Here is a 17,056-nt window from a genome sequence, read left to right on the forward strand (position 1 = left end):
CCCTGCCGCCATAAGCCTCAAGGGGGCTCATTTTGCGGCATCTCCCGGCGGGAGGGTGGCATCCGCACGGGACACATATCAAATGAAAGAGGGGGCGCAGGGCTATCAGAAACAGCCGGCGGAGGGAGTCGCGAGACCACCCCACTGGGGGATCCACACCCCGAAAGTGATGAAGGTGGCGCAGATAGAGCCAACAGAGCAAACAAGACAAAATAAATAGGCTGCATTATGCAGCACAGTTGAGAAAGTGCCTTATCCCATATACTGATGAAGTAAATACAGGATCTGAGAACAAAATTGCACCAGAAGACACAAACACAAAGCTCCCTTACACTGAATCAGTGCTTGGGTCCACCAAAGTCAGTATTGTCTACTCCAGTCACAAACACAAAGCTCCCTTACACTGAATCAGTGCTTGGGTCCACCAAAGTCAGTATTGTCTACTCCAGTCACAAACACAAAGCTCCCTTACACTGAATCAGTGCTTGGGTCCACCAAAGTCAGTATTGTCCACTCCAGTCACAAACACAAAGCTCCCTTACACTGAATCAGTGCTTGGGTCCACCAAAGTCAGTATTGTCACATAAGAACATAAGAGAAGCCCTGTTGGATCAGGCCAGTGGCCCATCCAGTCCAACACTCTGCGTCACATAAGAACATAAGAGAAGCCCTGTTGGATCAGGCCAGTGGCCCATCCAGTCCAACACTCTGTGTCACATAAGAACATAAGAGAAGCCCTGTTGGATCAGGCCAGTGGCCCATCCAGTCCAACACTCTGTGTCACATAAGAACATAAGAGAAGCCCTGTTGGATCAGGCCAGTGGCCCATTCAGTCAGGAAGGGAGGAGGGAGGGAGGGAAGGAAGGGAGGGAAGGAAGGAAGGAAGGGAGGAGGGAGGGAAGGGAGGGAGGGAAGGAAGAAAGGAAGGAAGGGAGGGAGGAGGGAGGGAAGGGAGGGAGGGAAGGAAGGAAGGAAGGGAGGAGGGAGGGAAGGAAGGGAGGAGGGAGGGAAGGGAGGGAAGGAAGGAAGGAAGGAAGGAAGGAAGGAAGGAAGGAAGGAAGGAAGGAAGGAAGGAAGGAAAGAAGGAAGGGAGGGAGGGAGGGAGGGAAGGAAGGGAGGGAAGGAAGGAAGGAAGAAAGGGAGGAGGGAGGGAAGGGAGGGAGGGAAGGAAGAAAGGAAGGAAGGGAGGAGGGAGGGAAGGGAGGGAAGGGAGGAAGGAAGGAAGGGAGGAGGGAGGGAGGGAAGGGAGGGAGGGAAGGAAGGAAGGGAGGAAGGGAGGAGGGAGGGAAGGAAGGAAGGGAGGAGGGAGGGAAGGGAGGGAGGGAGGGAAGGAAGGAAGGAAGGAGGGAGGGAAGGAAGGAGGGAAGGAAGGAAGGGAGGGAGGAGGGAGGGAGGGAAGGAAGGAAGGGAGGGAGGAGGGAGGGAAGGAGGGAAGGAAGAAAGGAAGGGAGGAGGGAGGGAGGGAGAGAAGGAAGGAAGAAAGGAAGGAAGGAGGGAAGGAGGGAGGGAAGGAAAGAAGGAAGACCAGCCGCCCCCCCTCCGCCAGCCGCCCCCCCCCCCGCTTTTGGCTTACCTTGATCCAGGGCGGTGGCGGCCTCTCCTCCGGGCTGCTGGCAGGGCTGGCGGCGGCTGCGGAGGCCGGGAAGGCGGCGGAGAGGCCGGCGCTGGTCTCTGGAGGGCCTCCAGGGACCAGCGCTGGCCTCTCCGCGGCCTTTGCTGGCCTCTGGAGGCCCTCCAGGGACCAGCGGCGGCCTCTCCGTGGCCTCCGCGGGCCTCTGGAGGCCCTCCAGGGACCCGCGGGGGCCTCTCCACTGCCGGCGCTGGCCTCCGGAGGCCTCCAGGGACCAGCGGCGGCCTCTCCGCAGCCTCTGCGGGCCTCTGGAGGCCCTCCAGGGACCCGCAGGGGCCTCTCCACTGCCGGCACTGGCCTCTGGAGGGCCTCCAGGGACCCGCGGGGGCCTCTCCGCGGCCTCCGCGGGCCTCTGGAGTCCCTCCAGGGACCCGCGGGGGCCTCTCCACTGCCGGCGCTGGCCTCTGGAGGCCTCCAGGGACCAGCGCCGGCTGCTCTGCGGCCTCTCCGCGGCCTCTGCTGGTCTCTGGAGGGCCTCCAGCGACCAACGGAGGCCGCGGAGAGGCTTTCGCTGGTCGGCGCTGGTCGCTGGAGGCCCTCCAGAGTCTCTGGAAGGCCTCCCGGGACCAGCGCCGGCTGCTCCGCGGCCTCTCCGCGGCCTCCGCTGGTCGCTGGAGGCCCTTCAGAGTCTCTGGAGGGCTTCCAGCGACCAGCAGAGGCCGCGGAGAGGCCTCCGCCACCGCCGCCGGGCCCCGCGCGCGGGCGGGGAAGGCGGCGAGTGAGGGAGGGAGCATCCCTGCGCGTGCGCAGGGGCGCTCCCTCCCTCACTCGCCGCCTTCCCCGCCGGCGCCCGCGGCCCACCGCCTCCGGGGCTGGCTAAACCGGGACCTCTAAATGGTCCTGGTATAGCCAGCCCGGGAGGCGGGAATAGGGGGCCAGAACCGGGACATTCCCAAGCGCCCGGGACGGTCTGGCCACCCTAGTAGAGAGAGCTAAAAAGGAGAAAGAAACAGACAAAGAATGTCAGCAGCAGAGTGAGGTGTGGCGAGGAATGACAGCAGCCATGGCTGAATTGGAAGAAAACAGATAGAAACAGTGAGATAGCTTGACAGAAGCTGCAAGTATTAGGATTCCCCTCATGTGAGTATTGTGGGTCCCTGCTTGTACTACCTAATTCTCTCTTGTTTAAATTAATGTTAAACCTGTTGCCATTCCACACAATCTCTTTTAGTGAGCCAGTGTGCTGTATTGGTTATAATGTCAGACTAGGATGTATGAAAACCAAATTCAAAATCTCAGTCTGCCATGGAAGCTTGCTGGTGACCTTAGGCCAGACACTCTCTCTCAGCCTAACCTCCTTTACAGAATTGCTGTATGGATAACATGGAGGAAGAGAAAACAAAGTTGTTAAGTCATACTGAGGTCTTATTGGGGAGAAAAATGGTGCATATGTATACAAATAATTTTCAGAATGAAACATTTTAACTCTAAATGTGTTGATATTATTTCACTGTTCACCCTTCTTTCTTTTATGAACATATGAAGCTGCCTTATACTGAATCAGACCCTTGGTCCATCAAAGTCAGTATTGTCTATTCAGACTGGCAGCGGCTCTCCAGGGTCTCAAGCTGAGGTTTTTCACACCTATTTGCCTGGACCCTTTTTTGGAGATGCCAGGGATTGAACCTGGGACCTTCTGCTTTCCAAGCAGATGCTCTACCACTGAGCCACCGTCCCTTTTATGTCTTGTATCTACTAGACTGTGGGTCCACTGCACTAGGAGGTACTTTACTAGCATGATTCTTGACAAAGGGACCCTCCCCTCAACTATGTGGGTATAAAATGAGGATGTTACCAGGAACCACCAGGGAAGCTCCCATGGAATGGCAGTAACCACCCTGCTGTTAAGAACATATGAAGCAGCCCTGAGCATTCCAAATGCTCTTGATGTGCCCATGTCCTTTTAAAGGGCAGGCTCAAAGCAAGACCAATGAACACTCTCACCTACGACATATGATTTTGCTGTGCATTTTGCTGCTGTTGCTGCTGAATTAGCAACTGTTGCTGCTGTCTGCGTCGTGCTGTCCTCAGTTTCTCAAAACGAGCCTCCATTTCTTCTAAGACTTTGGGGGTGTAGCGTACCACCAGCTTGACGCTGTCCTTAGCAGCCTTCAGAAGCTCTACAGCCTTTTCATGGTGTTCTCCTTCCACACTCTGGACACAAAAACAGGAATGCAAGTTTAAAACTGCAAGCAGGAAGAAGCTCTTGAGCTGCTGTGAGGTTTTGGGTTAGGAGACTTTCTTGATCCTTCTCCCCCTCTGACTGCAGCTCTTCATAGGCTGAGAAAGAGGGAATTTTTAAATTTAAAAATCAACGGATAGTAACATATTAAAAACTGAAGAAAAACAGACATTGGCCCTTACAGAAGCCTTAATTATCATGGGCAAACTACAACGGCATCAAAAAATGACAAATACTGACTATGACTAAATGCATTTTTGCCAAGATAAAGAATAGTGGTGTTGGCTGCTGGCTTTACAGAATTTTTCAGACCAAGTGAGAGAGGCACACAATTGATCAAACCATTGTTATAGGAACAAGCGTACCTTACCATGGCTGTGCCAGTATTAAGAATGAGGTTAATGATTAAAATTCTATCCCTTGAGAATAGACAGTAATTATCAGAATGACTTTATCTTGGTCATAGATGCAGGTGCGTAGTTATGTTGGTCAGAAGCAGCAGAACAAAGTTCTGCACATGTCACCTTATACCCAGAATAAAACTTTTTTGGGGGTCTTACAGGTGCCACTGGACTCAAGCTTTTATCTTGGTCAGTTTATGATTAATGAATGGTATACTATTATGTCAGGAGCTATGTTGTAATGTTATTGGTTTGAGCACTAGGGAAGACCAATTTAGGTTGAAATGCATTTGGTCAAAGTCAGTATTTGTCATGTTTGGATGTCATTATAGATTGTCAAAGATAACTGAGACCAATAGCTGTTATTAATCAAATGCATAATAAATTCATGGTTTTTCATATATGTGTTAATATCTGTTATTTTTTTAAATTCACAGACAGTATTATTTAGCCTATATGTTTATGTTTTCTTAACCTTTAGGTACTTAACTCAATAGAACTGAATGTAACACTGAGACAGAAAACACAATTCCAGTAGCATGGAAATGATCAGGGAGTGCCGTAGACTTCTGAGCTAAAATGATGCCCTCCTACTATAAAAGCAGGGTGCCAAAGATCCAGGATTCTTGTATCACAAATGAAACATAACACATAAAATCAGCCTTGCACAGGAACTCCAAAAGCAGTATTTGACTGTAAGTTCCACTGCCTTCAATGGGATTTGCTGCCAACAAAGACGTGCAAAGGTGCAGAAGATCACTTTAAAATACAGCTATGATCCTAAGCACTGCCTTTTGAAGTGCTTTACTTTGGAAGACATTCTAGGTACTTCAGATGTACCTGTGGTCAAAAGACATCCGAACCAGTAAGACTCACAAAACCAGATCAGTGAAGTGTATACACATACCACTCCATTAACAGAAAGCAGCTGGTCTCCACGTTTGAGTCCTCCGTGCCTTTCTGCTACTCCTCCAGGAATTATGCGAGAAATGTAAATAGGAGAATTTTGTTCTTTTCCCCCCATCACATTAAAACCAAGGCCTTCATCAGTCTTTGGCAGTTCTACCACTCGAGGGTGTGAATGGCCTTCACTTGCTGCAAAGGCAGCTACTGTTGCCTAGAAGGAAACGAGATATTTAGCAATACAGACTGTAGAATAAGAAGTACATGTGTTGATTTTGTCTGACAGGTTTGTTCACACAAAGCCATATTTTGTATTTCTTATGCTTTGTTTACAAATATTACATCACCTCTTTTGATTAAAAAGTGTAGCTATATACAAGTTAGATAATGTGTGCTCCACGCCTTCATGCCCAGTTATGTTCTAGCTGAGTAATTATGATGCCTAAATCCTGATGTGCAAAGAGTTCAGGCACATGTGGGTGTCCCTTCACATTAATGTGTTCCCTGTATAGAAAAGGAATAGCAGCTCAAATTGGCTCCTTGCACTGGGGCAGCCTTTCCAGGCAATGGAACTCCATATGCACATTTGTGCTTCATACCTAATAGCAATTTCCAGAGGGGAGTGAAATTTTTCCTATATTCTCTAGATCAACGGTAGCCCTCCAGATGTTTCTTGCCTACGACTCCCATCAGCCCCAGCCAGCATGGCCAATGGCTGGGGCTGATGGGAGTTGTAGGCAAAAAAATATCTGGAGAGCTACCATTGGCCACCCCTGCTCTAGACTGTGACCTCCTTGCAACACTCACATATTTATGGATGTAAATGTTTACTGACTGCTGTGAAAAAAAGAAGAAAAAAACCTGTTTATTTCTAGTTAATTTTCATGGAAAGCACATGGATTTTTAAATAATGTTTGATTCATTTTCTGAACTCTGCAGCTTCTAATATACACATGGAGCTCCATGCCAGCAAAGACATGCATCACTGATGAGGAATACATGTACCATTTCCCTTGTGTGTATTGGAAAAACTGGACTCGGTCTCAGTGAGTAACTGTGCAATGTGAAGCAAAGCTGAATCTGTGTAACTCTGGTTAGCACTGCGCTGTTTAGTAAATCGTTTGACCATGGAAATGTAATAACTGAATTTTAGTTAATCTTTCACCATAACAATGGGTGAAATAAGGCAGCAAATGTGGGCTGCATTCTTCGTTTAAAAAACTGGAGGCATATCTTAATTTTTAAAAACAAACCAGTAGCTTGTATTATAGAAATAACGGAGAAAAAACTTGCATGTGTGCAAAATGCCATTCAGTCACAGCCCACTTATGGCAGCCCTTCCTAGCAGCCCTTTTCAAGGCATGAGATGTTCAGAGGTGGTTTGCCATTGCCTGCCTCTGCATACCATCTCTGGACTTCCTTAGTGGTCTCCCATCCAAGAACTAACAAGGGCCAACCCTGCTTGGTTTCTGAGATCTGATGAGATCAGGCTAGCCTGGATCATCCAGCTCAGGGCTGCAGAAAAAAATAGCAACTGCTTATTAGTGTGTGATATATTTTTGTGTATTGCTGACTATAAATAAAGGGCTGGTATAGCCAAAGTCCCACTGATTTCAGTAGGAGAGACTCAAGGACATACTTAGCTTCCCAAGTGAAATCAATGGGGCCAGAAAGTGTTTGGGTCTGCCAGATCTGGCTTGAGATCCTACAACTTAAATCACTTGGCCTGTTCAATATTCTGATAGGGATTTATGTTTAACAGATGAATATTTTAAATATATATGCAAAACTTGTCAGCATGCAAACTTTTCCTATCATGCAGACATTAAATGTCAAACATAAATGCACAAGAAAGATGCAATGCAGACAGCCCAGAAAAAACCAGGAAGTATTGTGATATCAAAACATTGCTCTACAATCCTGCTGTTCTATATGAATAAGAAATGAGAATGGCAAATCTTCTTGAGATTTTTCCCATTTTAACTGTACTACAAGGTTGTAATTTCTGCATTCATCCATAGTGGAAACAATCTAGAATAGGGCCAGAGATGATAAGCTTTCAATATTTGTCTAGGGCCAGAGATGATAAGCTTTCAATATTTGCAGTGTTCAGGTCAAGCACAAGCCACATAAGAATAATGGCAACATTCTAGTAGATAACAAAATGGGCACCTTTTACTTGAATACATTTACAGAATAGAGGTATAACTATTTTTAAAGTGCTGTGTGGCTGAGAGTTTCTAGCTGCTTCAGTGCTATAATATTTCCTCTGCATTAAATCTTTGCTTATCTCTGTTCAAATTCTTTCACTGGCCCTAACTCAAAAGGAAGATCAGTATTTATGTTCTGATTTGTTAGGAACAATCTTTTCAGATGGTATATATGTGCTTGCCAGAAGCCCAAACATTTTCCTAGTTTTCCTTTTTCTGTACTTACCCCTTCTTTATAAAAGCAGAGGAAATGCATTACAATTTATTAAGGGTTTTAAAAAAGGAACAACACCATGGTGTTATTTCTATACAGGGAAAATGCAAAAGCACATTTCAGATATCAGTACAAAGGGCATATCTGTTCTTGATATAGACAACCTACATAGATTTGTAAAGAGATTTCATGGAACTCCACCAACTGATCACTTGTTTCAGACATCACAGATACCCATGGCTACTGCCATCCTGTTAAAGATGTGTATTCAGCACATCTGAAAATAGAATTCTGGAAGTCTCTTCTGAGCTAATCCTAGGACAGGCCACAAACAGTGAGGAAAAAAAGAAACACTATAGGAGAATTTAGTTGCAGAAGCACCAGTAGTCTGTGGGGTGGATGCAACCAATCTTTCCCACTTAATCTTACTCAATATCACTCCTTACTACAATACCTGTCTCACATGGCTTTCATGCATGGAGGTCCAATGTTCCCAAGCACAGTATCTTAGGGTGGCATTCTTCATCAGTGGAAAAGCTGATTGGACTCACCTGACAGTAGGCAATGAACTTGTAGATCCAATTTGGAAACTGACTGCCCCACCTCTCCCACTTTTGAACTCTATAAAGCATTCTCTTTTCTTAAGCTACAGAAGCAGCACAAAGGTTGAATTTTCCATTATGATTGTTACCTGGAAGTAGCACTGGTTCTAGACTCTGGGCTGCCACTGATGTCTAAATTTTCTTACAGTGTACACACGAATACCTGAAACATACACGCGCACAGTCAATTACTAGGCCACTTCAGTAGTGTGTATTTTTAAAGATGCATATATCCTACCTTTGCAGTAGCCCTGGCACGGAATTCTGGGCAGCCATTAACGTTTATGGTTTCATGCATATACTGGTACACCTAAAGCAATAAAAACAGAAGAAAAACAATGGACTAAGAATAACTGTTTACTAGTCAAAGTTTCTAACAGAGTTAAGTTTGCAATATTCTAGGGATATTTAGTATTCCAGAGGTTTTTCCTTATACTCTATGTTCCTTTTCCAAGGATACTTAGTCGAATCTGGTTTGTACAATCACACTGCCCTACTCGCATTACTACACTGCTGAGTATACTACCAGGCCTCAGATTCAGTGGGAGCTCACAGGAGCGCAGCTCCTGAACCTTTCTGAGAGTTCCACCTCTTCCTTCTGAGAGTTCCGCCTCCTTGTCCATTGAATAGTATGTGAAACTGCATAACAATCCCTGGATGAGTTCCATCACCTATTTTTCTACAAAATGACGGTTGGATATTACTAACTTCTAAGCACTCAGTCATCAACATTTTGTATCTGAAATAATGTAAACCTTCAAACACAACTATCTATTGGTTGACATGTTCAATGATAAGTATTACGTTGCTTCTCTTTCCCTGTATGCGTTATCATTTTCTATATAATTACCCTAGCCATTGGATTGTACTAGCTCAGGGGTGGGGAACGTCCAGTCCAAGGGCCGTTTACAGCCCTCAAGATCCCTTGGTCTGGCCCTCGGGGATTGCTGGGCTGAGCCAAGCCATGTGGCGGCCTCCCTGGGGCCCAGCTGCCCAGCGAGGATTGTGGGGCCCAGCTGCACTGCGTGGTGGCCTTCCTGGGGCCTGGCTGGCCAGCCAGGATCGCTGTGGGGCCTGAAAAAGTCACTGTCACAATTCAGGTGTAAGGTCAAGTGGTTTTGAATCATGTAACTCTGTTGATCACCAATATAGCAGACTATTGAAAAAAACCTACAGTTCAGAGATGTATCATACACTTTCATTGAAAATGTCCTAAGATCAATTTCTGATACTCTTTCAGTGAACAGATCTTATCATTTACCCCTTCCTCAAAGCTGCTTTTTAGACCTTTAAGATCTTTGCATCAAAGAGAATAGACATCTGGGAAAGTATTAGAACAGAGAGCGATTAATAGGTGACTTGATAACTGATTTAGGCAAAGCAGTAAGTATTTCACTTCTGATATTTAAGAAAATATATTGTGTCTGATGAACAGGGCTGGACCACCCAGTAGGTGAATTAGGCTATTGCCTAGGGTCAGTAGGTGAATTAGGCTATTGCCTAGGGTGCTGACAGTTCAGGGGTGCAGAATTGGTTTGTGCGGCATCCCCCCACCCTCGTGTGCCTCTCGGAGTCTCTGAGAGGAGCCAGCTGCAGGGGTTTTCTTCTTGCTTTTGCAGCCTGGGATGCCCTCTCCCCACATCTCTCAGAGTCTCCAAGAGGCACAGAGCGGTGGGGCTTTCTTCCTGCTTTTGAGAGGCATGGGCTTGGTGGGGCTGCTTTTGCACCCTGGAGTACAAAAGCAGGAGAAAGATCTCCCCCCCCCCCATGCCTCTCAGAGTCTCCAAGAGGCACGGGCTAGCAGAGCAACCCCTTCTCTGGGGCTGGGCCGCAGCGGTGGCCTGATCTCTCCATTCTATCCTATGGGCCCATAAGATAAAGTTTAAAATCTCTTCTCTAGTGTCACACCACAGCAGTGGGCTGATTTCTCCACTTTATCCTATGGGCCCATGTGTGTGTCTGTTTGTCAGTGTGGGCAGGGGGCACAAGTAGTTAGCCTTGCCTAGGGTGCCAAACAGTCTAGGTCCAGCCCTGCTGATCAATACCAACTATTTGAAACAATACATACCCATTTACTGAGTATGTACATTTGTAGGATAATGCTCTGACTTGTTAAAAAACAGCTTTCATAGAATTCCAAAGCCTGTAAACTTGCAGGAAAAAATGATTTGGCACATTATTTGACACAGTTTTTAGGATTTTAAACTTGGTGTGAATAAATATAAAATTTGTCATTTTTCACAGCAAGAGCTTTGGTATGCTATTCTTTCATTAATCTGAAAGTAATCATGTGTTTCCATTGGGACACTCTTAGCTTCCCTTGGAGACAAACATCTGCATCATTATACCAGCTGTCAGAACAATTGGAAGCCATGCAGTAAGGGATGTGTCATTCCGCCTGGTGCAATGAGGATGATGACTCATTAACAATCACAACCTGCAATGAAGTGAATCTTGTTTAACTTTCTCGGTAGCTATGACACTTTTAATTATAGAACATACAACAGGATAAACAGTGTAAAAGGCCAACTAATAATTATTGTCTTGTAAGGAGAGAGGAGAGGAACAACAATTTTTACTCTTTTTTTTTAAGGATCTTGATACGTTATTCTTGGTCAGTACAAAGAAGCACTGTGGGCTGGGTCCAGTGGAAGATTTCTGTGCAAGTTAGAGCCCTTGAACAAGCAGAAATGCACTAAAAAGATAATTCTGGCTGCTAGTGCTAGGATAAACCTGCATTTCTATTTACACAAAAACTGCACAAACATATGAGGAAAGGAATCTATGGGTATTGACATATATCTAGTGCTATTGCTCATGCAAGCAGAACTGCACTGAGCTTGCATTTCCATTCATGCATCACTTGATGCAACCCTATATTTGGATACCTCATTAAAGAGCTGTGCTGTAAACAACGTTTACAGTAAATGATTTTGAGCTAAGGGTTGTAATTTAAAATATCCATCTGGATTTTGGACATTCAGTCCATATGAACACTTAAAGCAGTCTGTGTGTTTCCTGTTGCAGATTTGCACTTCTTATAGCAGCTTGGATCACGGCAGGAGTATGCAATAGTGTGATCTGTTCCAGGAGGTTTTGCTGTGAAATCTTTCCAAGTTGGAGCTAATTTAGGGTAGGCTGTTTGGCACTGAGCCAGGGCCTTTTTCATTGTGGCTCCGTCTCTGTGATAATGGCTCCCTGAAGAGGTGCAAGGGGCCCAGCCACTCCCTGGAAAACAAGGCCTGCATGTTTTGCCAGGGGTAGTAGGGGGAGGGCTTTAGGGCTTGTTATTTTATTTTTTGTTTTTAGGTAACTATTATTATAAGCTGCCTTGAACGAAGAAGAAAGGTGGAATATACATGTTTTAATAAATACATAAACAAACAAAACCATTTTCCACCAATAATAAAAAGAGGAAAGGGTGCCTTTGGCCACCAAAAAGGCTGTGCCGAAGATCATGGGACTAACGAGAACAAAAGCCTTGTGGCATGGGTGCTGTAATAAAGAGGGTAACTGGGACAGAATGAAAAAGCTGGCTAGATTCAGCACTCAGTATGCTTATCTGATATGAAGTAGGCTGCTGCCCTACCAGGTCAATGTACACTAACATTTATCAGAAGCTCCTTAAACATAGCTGCTCTTCCATGCTGTACTGGTTGAAATGTGCAAGTCATGTGATTCTTTCATACTATGTGGACAGTTTCCATACTAGCACCATTTATTACCAGGAATGCACATCACTGACCCTGCCTTCCTCGGTATGCTGTGTTATTCATTAGAATAAGAAGTCAAACTAATTTGTTATGAGGGCCGGATCTGGCATAAAGGAGACCTTGTTGGGCCGGGCCATGTATGTCATAAAATGCAATGCCAGGTAGTGGAGATATAAACTTTATAAAGGCACAACACATTTTTAAATAAAATAAAATATGCTTAAAATATGCTTAAATTTTGGTTATTTAACAGTCGCTGATAACTGACACTTCTTGCTCTGAATCACTGTATCAAAATCTGGAGACAATGTTTGTGCCGTAGCAATCTTGAGTATGCTGTTCAGATGTTGTCCGGGTGTCGTTCAGGTGTATATGCTTCCATTCTCGACCCCCATCAGTCCAGCTTTCACCCGGGCCACGGGACGGAGACAGTGCTGGTTGCTCTGGTGGATGACCTTCAGTGGCATCTGGACAGAGGAGGCTGGGCGGTACTGATGTTGTTAGACCTATTGGCAGCATTCGATACGGTTGACCATCGGTTGCTGACTTGCCGTCTTGCCGACGCGGGGATTCAGGGGCTGGCCTTACAATGGCTTTCCTCGATGGTCGGGGACAAAGGGTGGTGATTGGGGGTGAACTGTCCTGGAGGCACATGCTTGATAGCGGGGTGCCTCAGGGGGTGGTGTTTCCCCGATGATGTTCAACATCTACATGCGCCCCCTTGCCCAGATTGCCCAGAGGTATGGGTTGGGTTGTCACCAATATGCTGATGACACCCAGCTCTATCTACTCGTGGATGGCCGGCCTGACTGTGTCTCAGAAAATTTGGACCTGGCGTTACAAGCCGTGGCTAGATGGCTCAGGCTGAGTAGATTGAAACTAAACCCAGTGAATACAGAGGTCCTTTGCTTGGGTCAACGTGGTCCGGAAAGGGAAATTCCCCTACCAGCCTTTGACGGTGTGCCACTGACAATGGCACACAGGGTCAAGAGCTTGGGGGTACTATTAGAGCCTGCCCTGACAATGGAGGCCCAAATAGCAGCCACTGCTAAGTCTGCATTCTTTCATCTCAGGTGGGCAAGGCAGTTGGCCCCTTTCCTGGAACATGATGATCTGGCAACAGTGATCCATGCAACGGTCACCTCATGGTTGGACTACTGTAATGCCCTCTACATTGGGCTGCCCCTGTGCCGAACCCGGAAGTTGCAGCTAGTGCAGAATGCTGCCGCCCGGCTGTTATTAGGGCTCCCCAGGTGGGAGCACATTCAGCCAGGGCTCTGGGGACTGCACTGGCTGCCAATAATATACCGGGTTTGGTACAAGGTGCTGGTTATCACCTTTAAAGCCCTATATGGCCTAGCACCTGCCTACCTTAGGGACCGTTTCTCCCCACATGTTCCCCAGAGAGTGCTTAGATCTGGTTCTCAAAATCTGCTAGTAATCCCTGGGCCAAAGGAAGCCCGTCTGAAGTCAACCAGGGATAGGGCCTTTTCGATTACAGCCTCTGCTGGTGGAACCAGCTACCAGAAGAGGTGAGGGCCTTGCGGAACCTTGGGCAGTTCCGCAAGGCCTGCAGTCCTCTTACGGTTGGCATATAACTGACTGGTACCTAAAAACTGTGAAGGAAGGTTGTAGAATAGCACACTGTTAGATTGTTTTCTGGTTTTAACTGCTGTAAACTATTTCTTTTATTTTAATATTTATTAACCTTATTGTTAGAATTTTATGTTGTAAGCCACCCTGAGCCCGCCTCCGTGGGGAGGGTGGGATATAAATCAAATCAAATCATATAAAAAATAAAATAAATAAAAAATATCTTTAAGTTGCAAACCCATTTTTGATTTATTGACATTTATTACAAAATCTCATGGTCAATGCTCTGTGCCCTAGGACCCAGAAGGAAACATGAAATGGCTGGGCATTATGAGCTTTTGTACGTAAGTTGCTTTGTGTGCTGGTCAAGAACATGTGAAGGCACCATGACACAGACTGAGGGCTATGTCTTCCCCAGAAAAATAACTGCAACTCCTAAGAGGCAGTGCAAGAACTGAGAGACTGCATTGTATAGTGGTGAGGGAAGGGGGCCAAGACAAAAAGCTCTTACTTACCTTGAATAAAACTGTGTAGGTCTTACAGGTGCTTTTTGTATTTCTCCCATGGGATTGAGGCAGCCAGCAAAGCAGCATCTTGCTCTTCCCCAGAAAGAGGGGGGAGGGAGGAAGAGCCACAGCCAGTGGAGGAGCTTGGCTGTTTATCTCTGCTGTGTGATTGAGAGAGCCTGGCACAGCTCTAGCTTTGATTTAAAAAACTAGCTGTGTCAGGCTCTCTCAGTCACATAGCAGAGATACACAGCCAAGCTGTTCTAATGGCTGAGGCTCCCCCTCCCTCCCCCTCCCTTGGGGAAGAGGGAAAGAACAAGGAGAGGCTGTTTTACTCGGCTCAGTCCCATGGAGGAAAACAAAAATGGTGACAACAGAAGCAGGAGAGAGGGAGAAGGAAGCAGACCATAGGGATTTGTGGGCCGGATCAGGCATGAGGGATGGACATTTGATATCCTTGCATTAGAACAATAGGATGAAGGAGAATGTCTGACAAACCGCTGCCAGAGTAGCCCATTAGGCCAAGTAGGGCTGTTTGTTGCTGGCTAAGGATGCTGAAAAATGCCAAACCCCTCCCACTATATCTTCTTCCTTGTCTTTAATAGGTAATTGGGATCTGTAGTGTATTTTAAAGGCACAAGGGCTTTTAGCCTGTGGCTTTTCATCTAGGGCAGGGATAGGGAATGTTGGCTCTCCAGATGTTTTTTGCCTACAACTCCCATCAGCCCCAGCCAGCATGGCCAATGGCTAGGGCTGATGGGAGTTGTAGGCAAAAAAACATCTGGAGAGCCAACGTTCCCTACCCCTGATCTAGGGCATACAACAAGTGGAGGAAAGTTTACCGCTACTGGAAAAAGAGAGAGTTTCACTGGTTACATAGTGATCATTGACACAGAACTACACCTACTAGACATTATCTTCTATGAGTTTCCACAGACTTCCACTAAAAACCATCATTGGCAATAACTGTGTGCTTCTCACTATAAGAAGAGAGTAGGCATTTTGCTTATTTATTGGCTGCATAGTCTCAGATATAGTGCTGGAGAAACCCAGACTGATCATTCTGGGAGACTTCAACATTCATGACGAGGATACCACATCAGGGCTTACTCAGGATTGTATAGCTCACTGTCCATCTTGCATATCTCCCAAATCATGACTCGTCTAGTACATGAAAGGGGTCACACCTTGAACCGAATAAACTATACACAACTGAATTATTCAAGAAGGCTTTTCTACACAGGCAACAGAATTGCACATTGCAAAGTGATTCACAAAGTTGCATGGATAAATTATTAGGGACTGTGGTCTATACTACAATGTATAGTTTGCTGTAAATTGGATCCTACCATTTAATGTGTAGGGCTGCCAGGTCCTATCTGGCTGCCAGTGGGGGAACTTCCCTCACATGCACGAAGATGGCACCTGGAAGTGATGTAATCGCACCAGGCACGGTGCGTGGGGACACTCATTTTGGTATAAAACTCTATGGTGCCTTAGAGTTTTATGCCAAAATGCTAGAGCATCCCTGCATGATGTGCACAGCATGATGACATCACTTTCAGTTGATACCATCACATTGGGCATGTCAGGTGCTGTCAGAGCTCCCCTGCCAGCTAATCCTGTGCTGGTGGGCTGGAGGCCCTGAGATTTGAGGAAAACCCGCCCCCAGCGGGAGGTTGGGAACCCTATTTAATGTATCATGTTAACACTTAGCTTTGCTTCAATTCTGTTTTTTTAAAATTATTATTTCTGATTGGCTTACAAACCAAATTTTATTTCTTTATTTCTTTGTTTACTGCATGTAAGAGGCAGGGGACCCCTCTCTTGGGGGGTGAGGAGAAATGCCAGCCCCGCAACCATTGCTGTCCTCAAGCAATAGCCTGGCGGAACAACTCTGCTTTACAGGCCCTGTAGAACTGTAAAAGATCTCGCAGGGCCCTGGTGTCTTCTGGAAGAGTGTTCCACCAGGTTGGGGCCTGGCCCTCATTGAGGACAGCCAGACCTCATTAGAGTCTGGGGTCATCAGGATTATTCAATCAATCAATCAATCAATCAATCAATCAACCAATCAACCAATCAATATTTATTTCAGTCAAAGACTGGAACAGCAATAAAGGAAGACAGCAAGACAACTCATAAGAGTACAGTTGATGAAATCAAGGCTCTTCCAAATATTTACTCTTACAAATTACAATGTAACAAAGTTTTGCTACTGCCCGAGTTATTGAGCTCTGTACTGTATATCTTACACTAAAAATTTCTGAAGTACCTCAGTTCTAAAATTTATATAAAACTTCAAGGGTTTGAAATTAGATAAACGTGGGATAATAAGAGGCAATCTTTCCTCTTGATAAAGTTCACAGTGGAGAAGGATATGCAAGACTGTTTCAACTACTTTTTCTAAACAAAGACAACATCGTTTCTGCATTGGTAGATAGCAGAACCTACCAGCTAATACTGCAGATGGAAAAACATCAAGGTGAGCCCTTGAGAAAGCCCATCTATGTCTCGCATATGTTATTTTCGATAGATAAGAGGCAGGTGTATAATCTGGCCATGATTTTAATCTGGAATAATTTGTGCGGAGCAGTGCTTTATCGTTTTGGAGTTCAATGTCACTCAGTCTCCAAAATACCAGAGCTTTTGCTTCATTCAGGTCCCTATCAAAACGTTCTTCTGGATTCAGCCCAATTTATTTGATTTTTTTCAATAATCTTAGCAGACTAGCAAGGATAGGGGTCTGCTGCAAGAAAAAATGGGATTAGACCCTTCGCCTTTAAGTGAACTCTTAACCAAAAGCAAATTGCAAGTTTCCATATTTTTAACTCTACTCCAGGGAGGTCAGCTTCCTGTCTTAAAATGGCATTAGAGGTGCATCTAGGGACATTAAACAATAATCTAAGAAATTTTGACGGTATGGTTTTTAGGGTTTTTACATTGCTGATTAGGTTAATTTGTGACCCATAAAGTAATTGGGGGAGACTTGGCTTGAAATAGTTTTAAAGCCACAGGAATAAAGCCTAGGCCATCTTTTCCGAGGAAAGCATTAGTGCTCTTTCTGCCGTGTTTGCTGAAATTATTGTATGCGATTTGAAGCTG

The 17,056-nt window shown here is 45.7% G+C and overlaps 1 protein-coding gene and 1 non-coding gene across 3 annotated transcripts in view; both read right to left on the reverse strand.

Moving 5' to 3' along the window:
* LOC132590752 (protein lin-7 homolog A) overlaps window positions 1-17,056 on the reverse strand; it is a 104,092-nt gene that overhangs the window by 15,468 nt on the left and 71,568 nt on the right. For both annotated transcript variants that reach the window (XM_060263664.1, XM_060263665.1), the window contains exons 3-5: window positions 8,381-8,452; window positions 5,121-5,330; window positions 3,575-3,784 (exon numbers count right to left, since the gene is read on the reverse strand). In XM_060263664.1, the coding sequence (XP_060119647.1) occupies window positions 3,575-3,784; window positions 5,121-5,330; window positions 8,381-8,452 (492 nt within the window). The remainder of the gene's footprint in view (window positions 1-3,574; window positions 3,785-5,120; window positions 5,331-8,380; window positions 8,453-17,056) is intronic.
* On the reverse strand, window positions 3,236-3,302 carry TRNAS-GGA (transfer RNA serine (anticodon GGA)). Its single transcript has one exon. It is a non-coding gene; the product is annotated as a tRNA-Ser (tRNA).

This window comes from Heteronotia binoei, unplaced genomic scaffold (assembly GCF_032191835.1).
Source record: "Heteronotia binoei isolate CCM8104 ecotype False Entrance Well unplaced genomic scaffold, APGP_CSIRO_Hbin_v1 ptg000648l, whole genome shotgun sequence".
Lineage (NCBI taxonomy): Eukaryota > Metazoa > Chordata > Lepidosauria > Squamata > Gekkonidae > Heteronotia > Heteronotia binoei.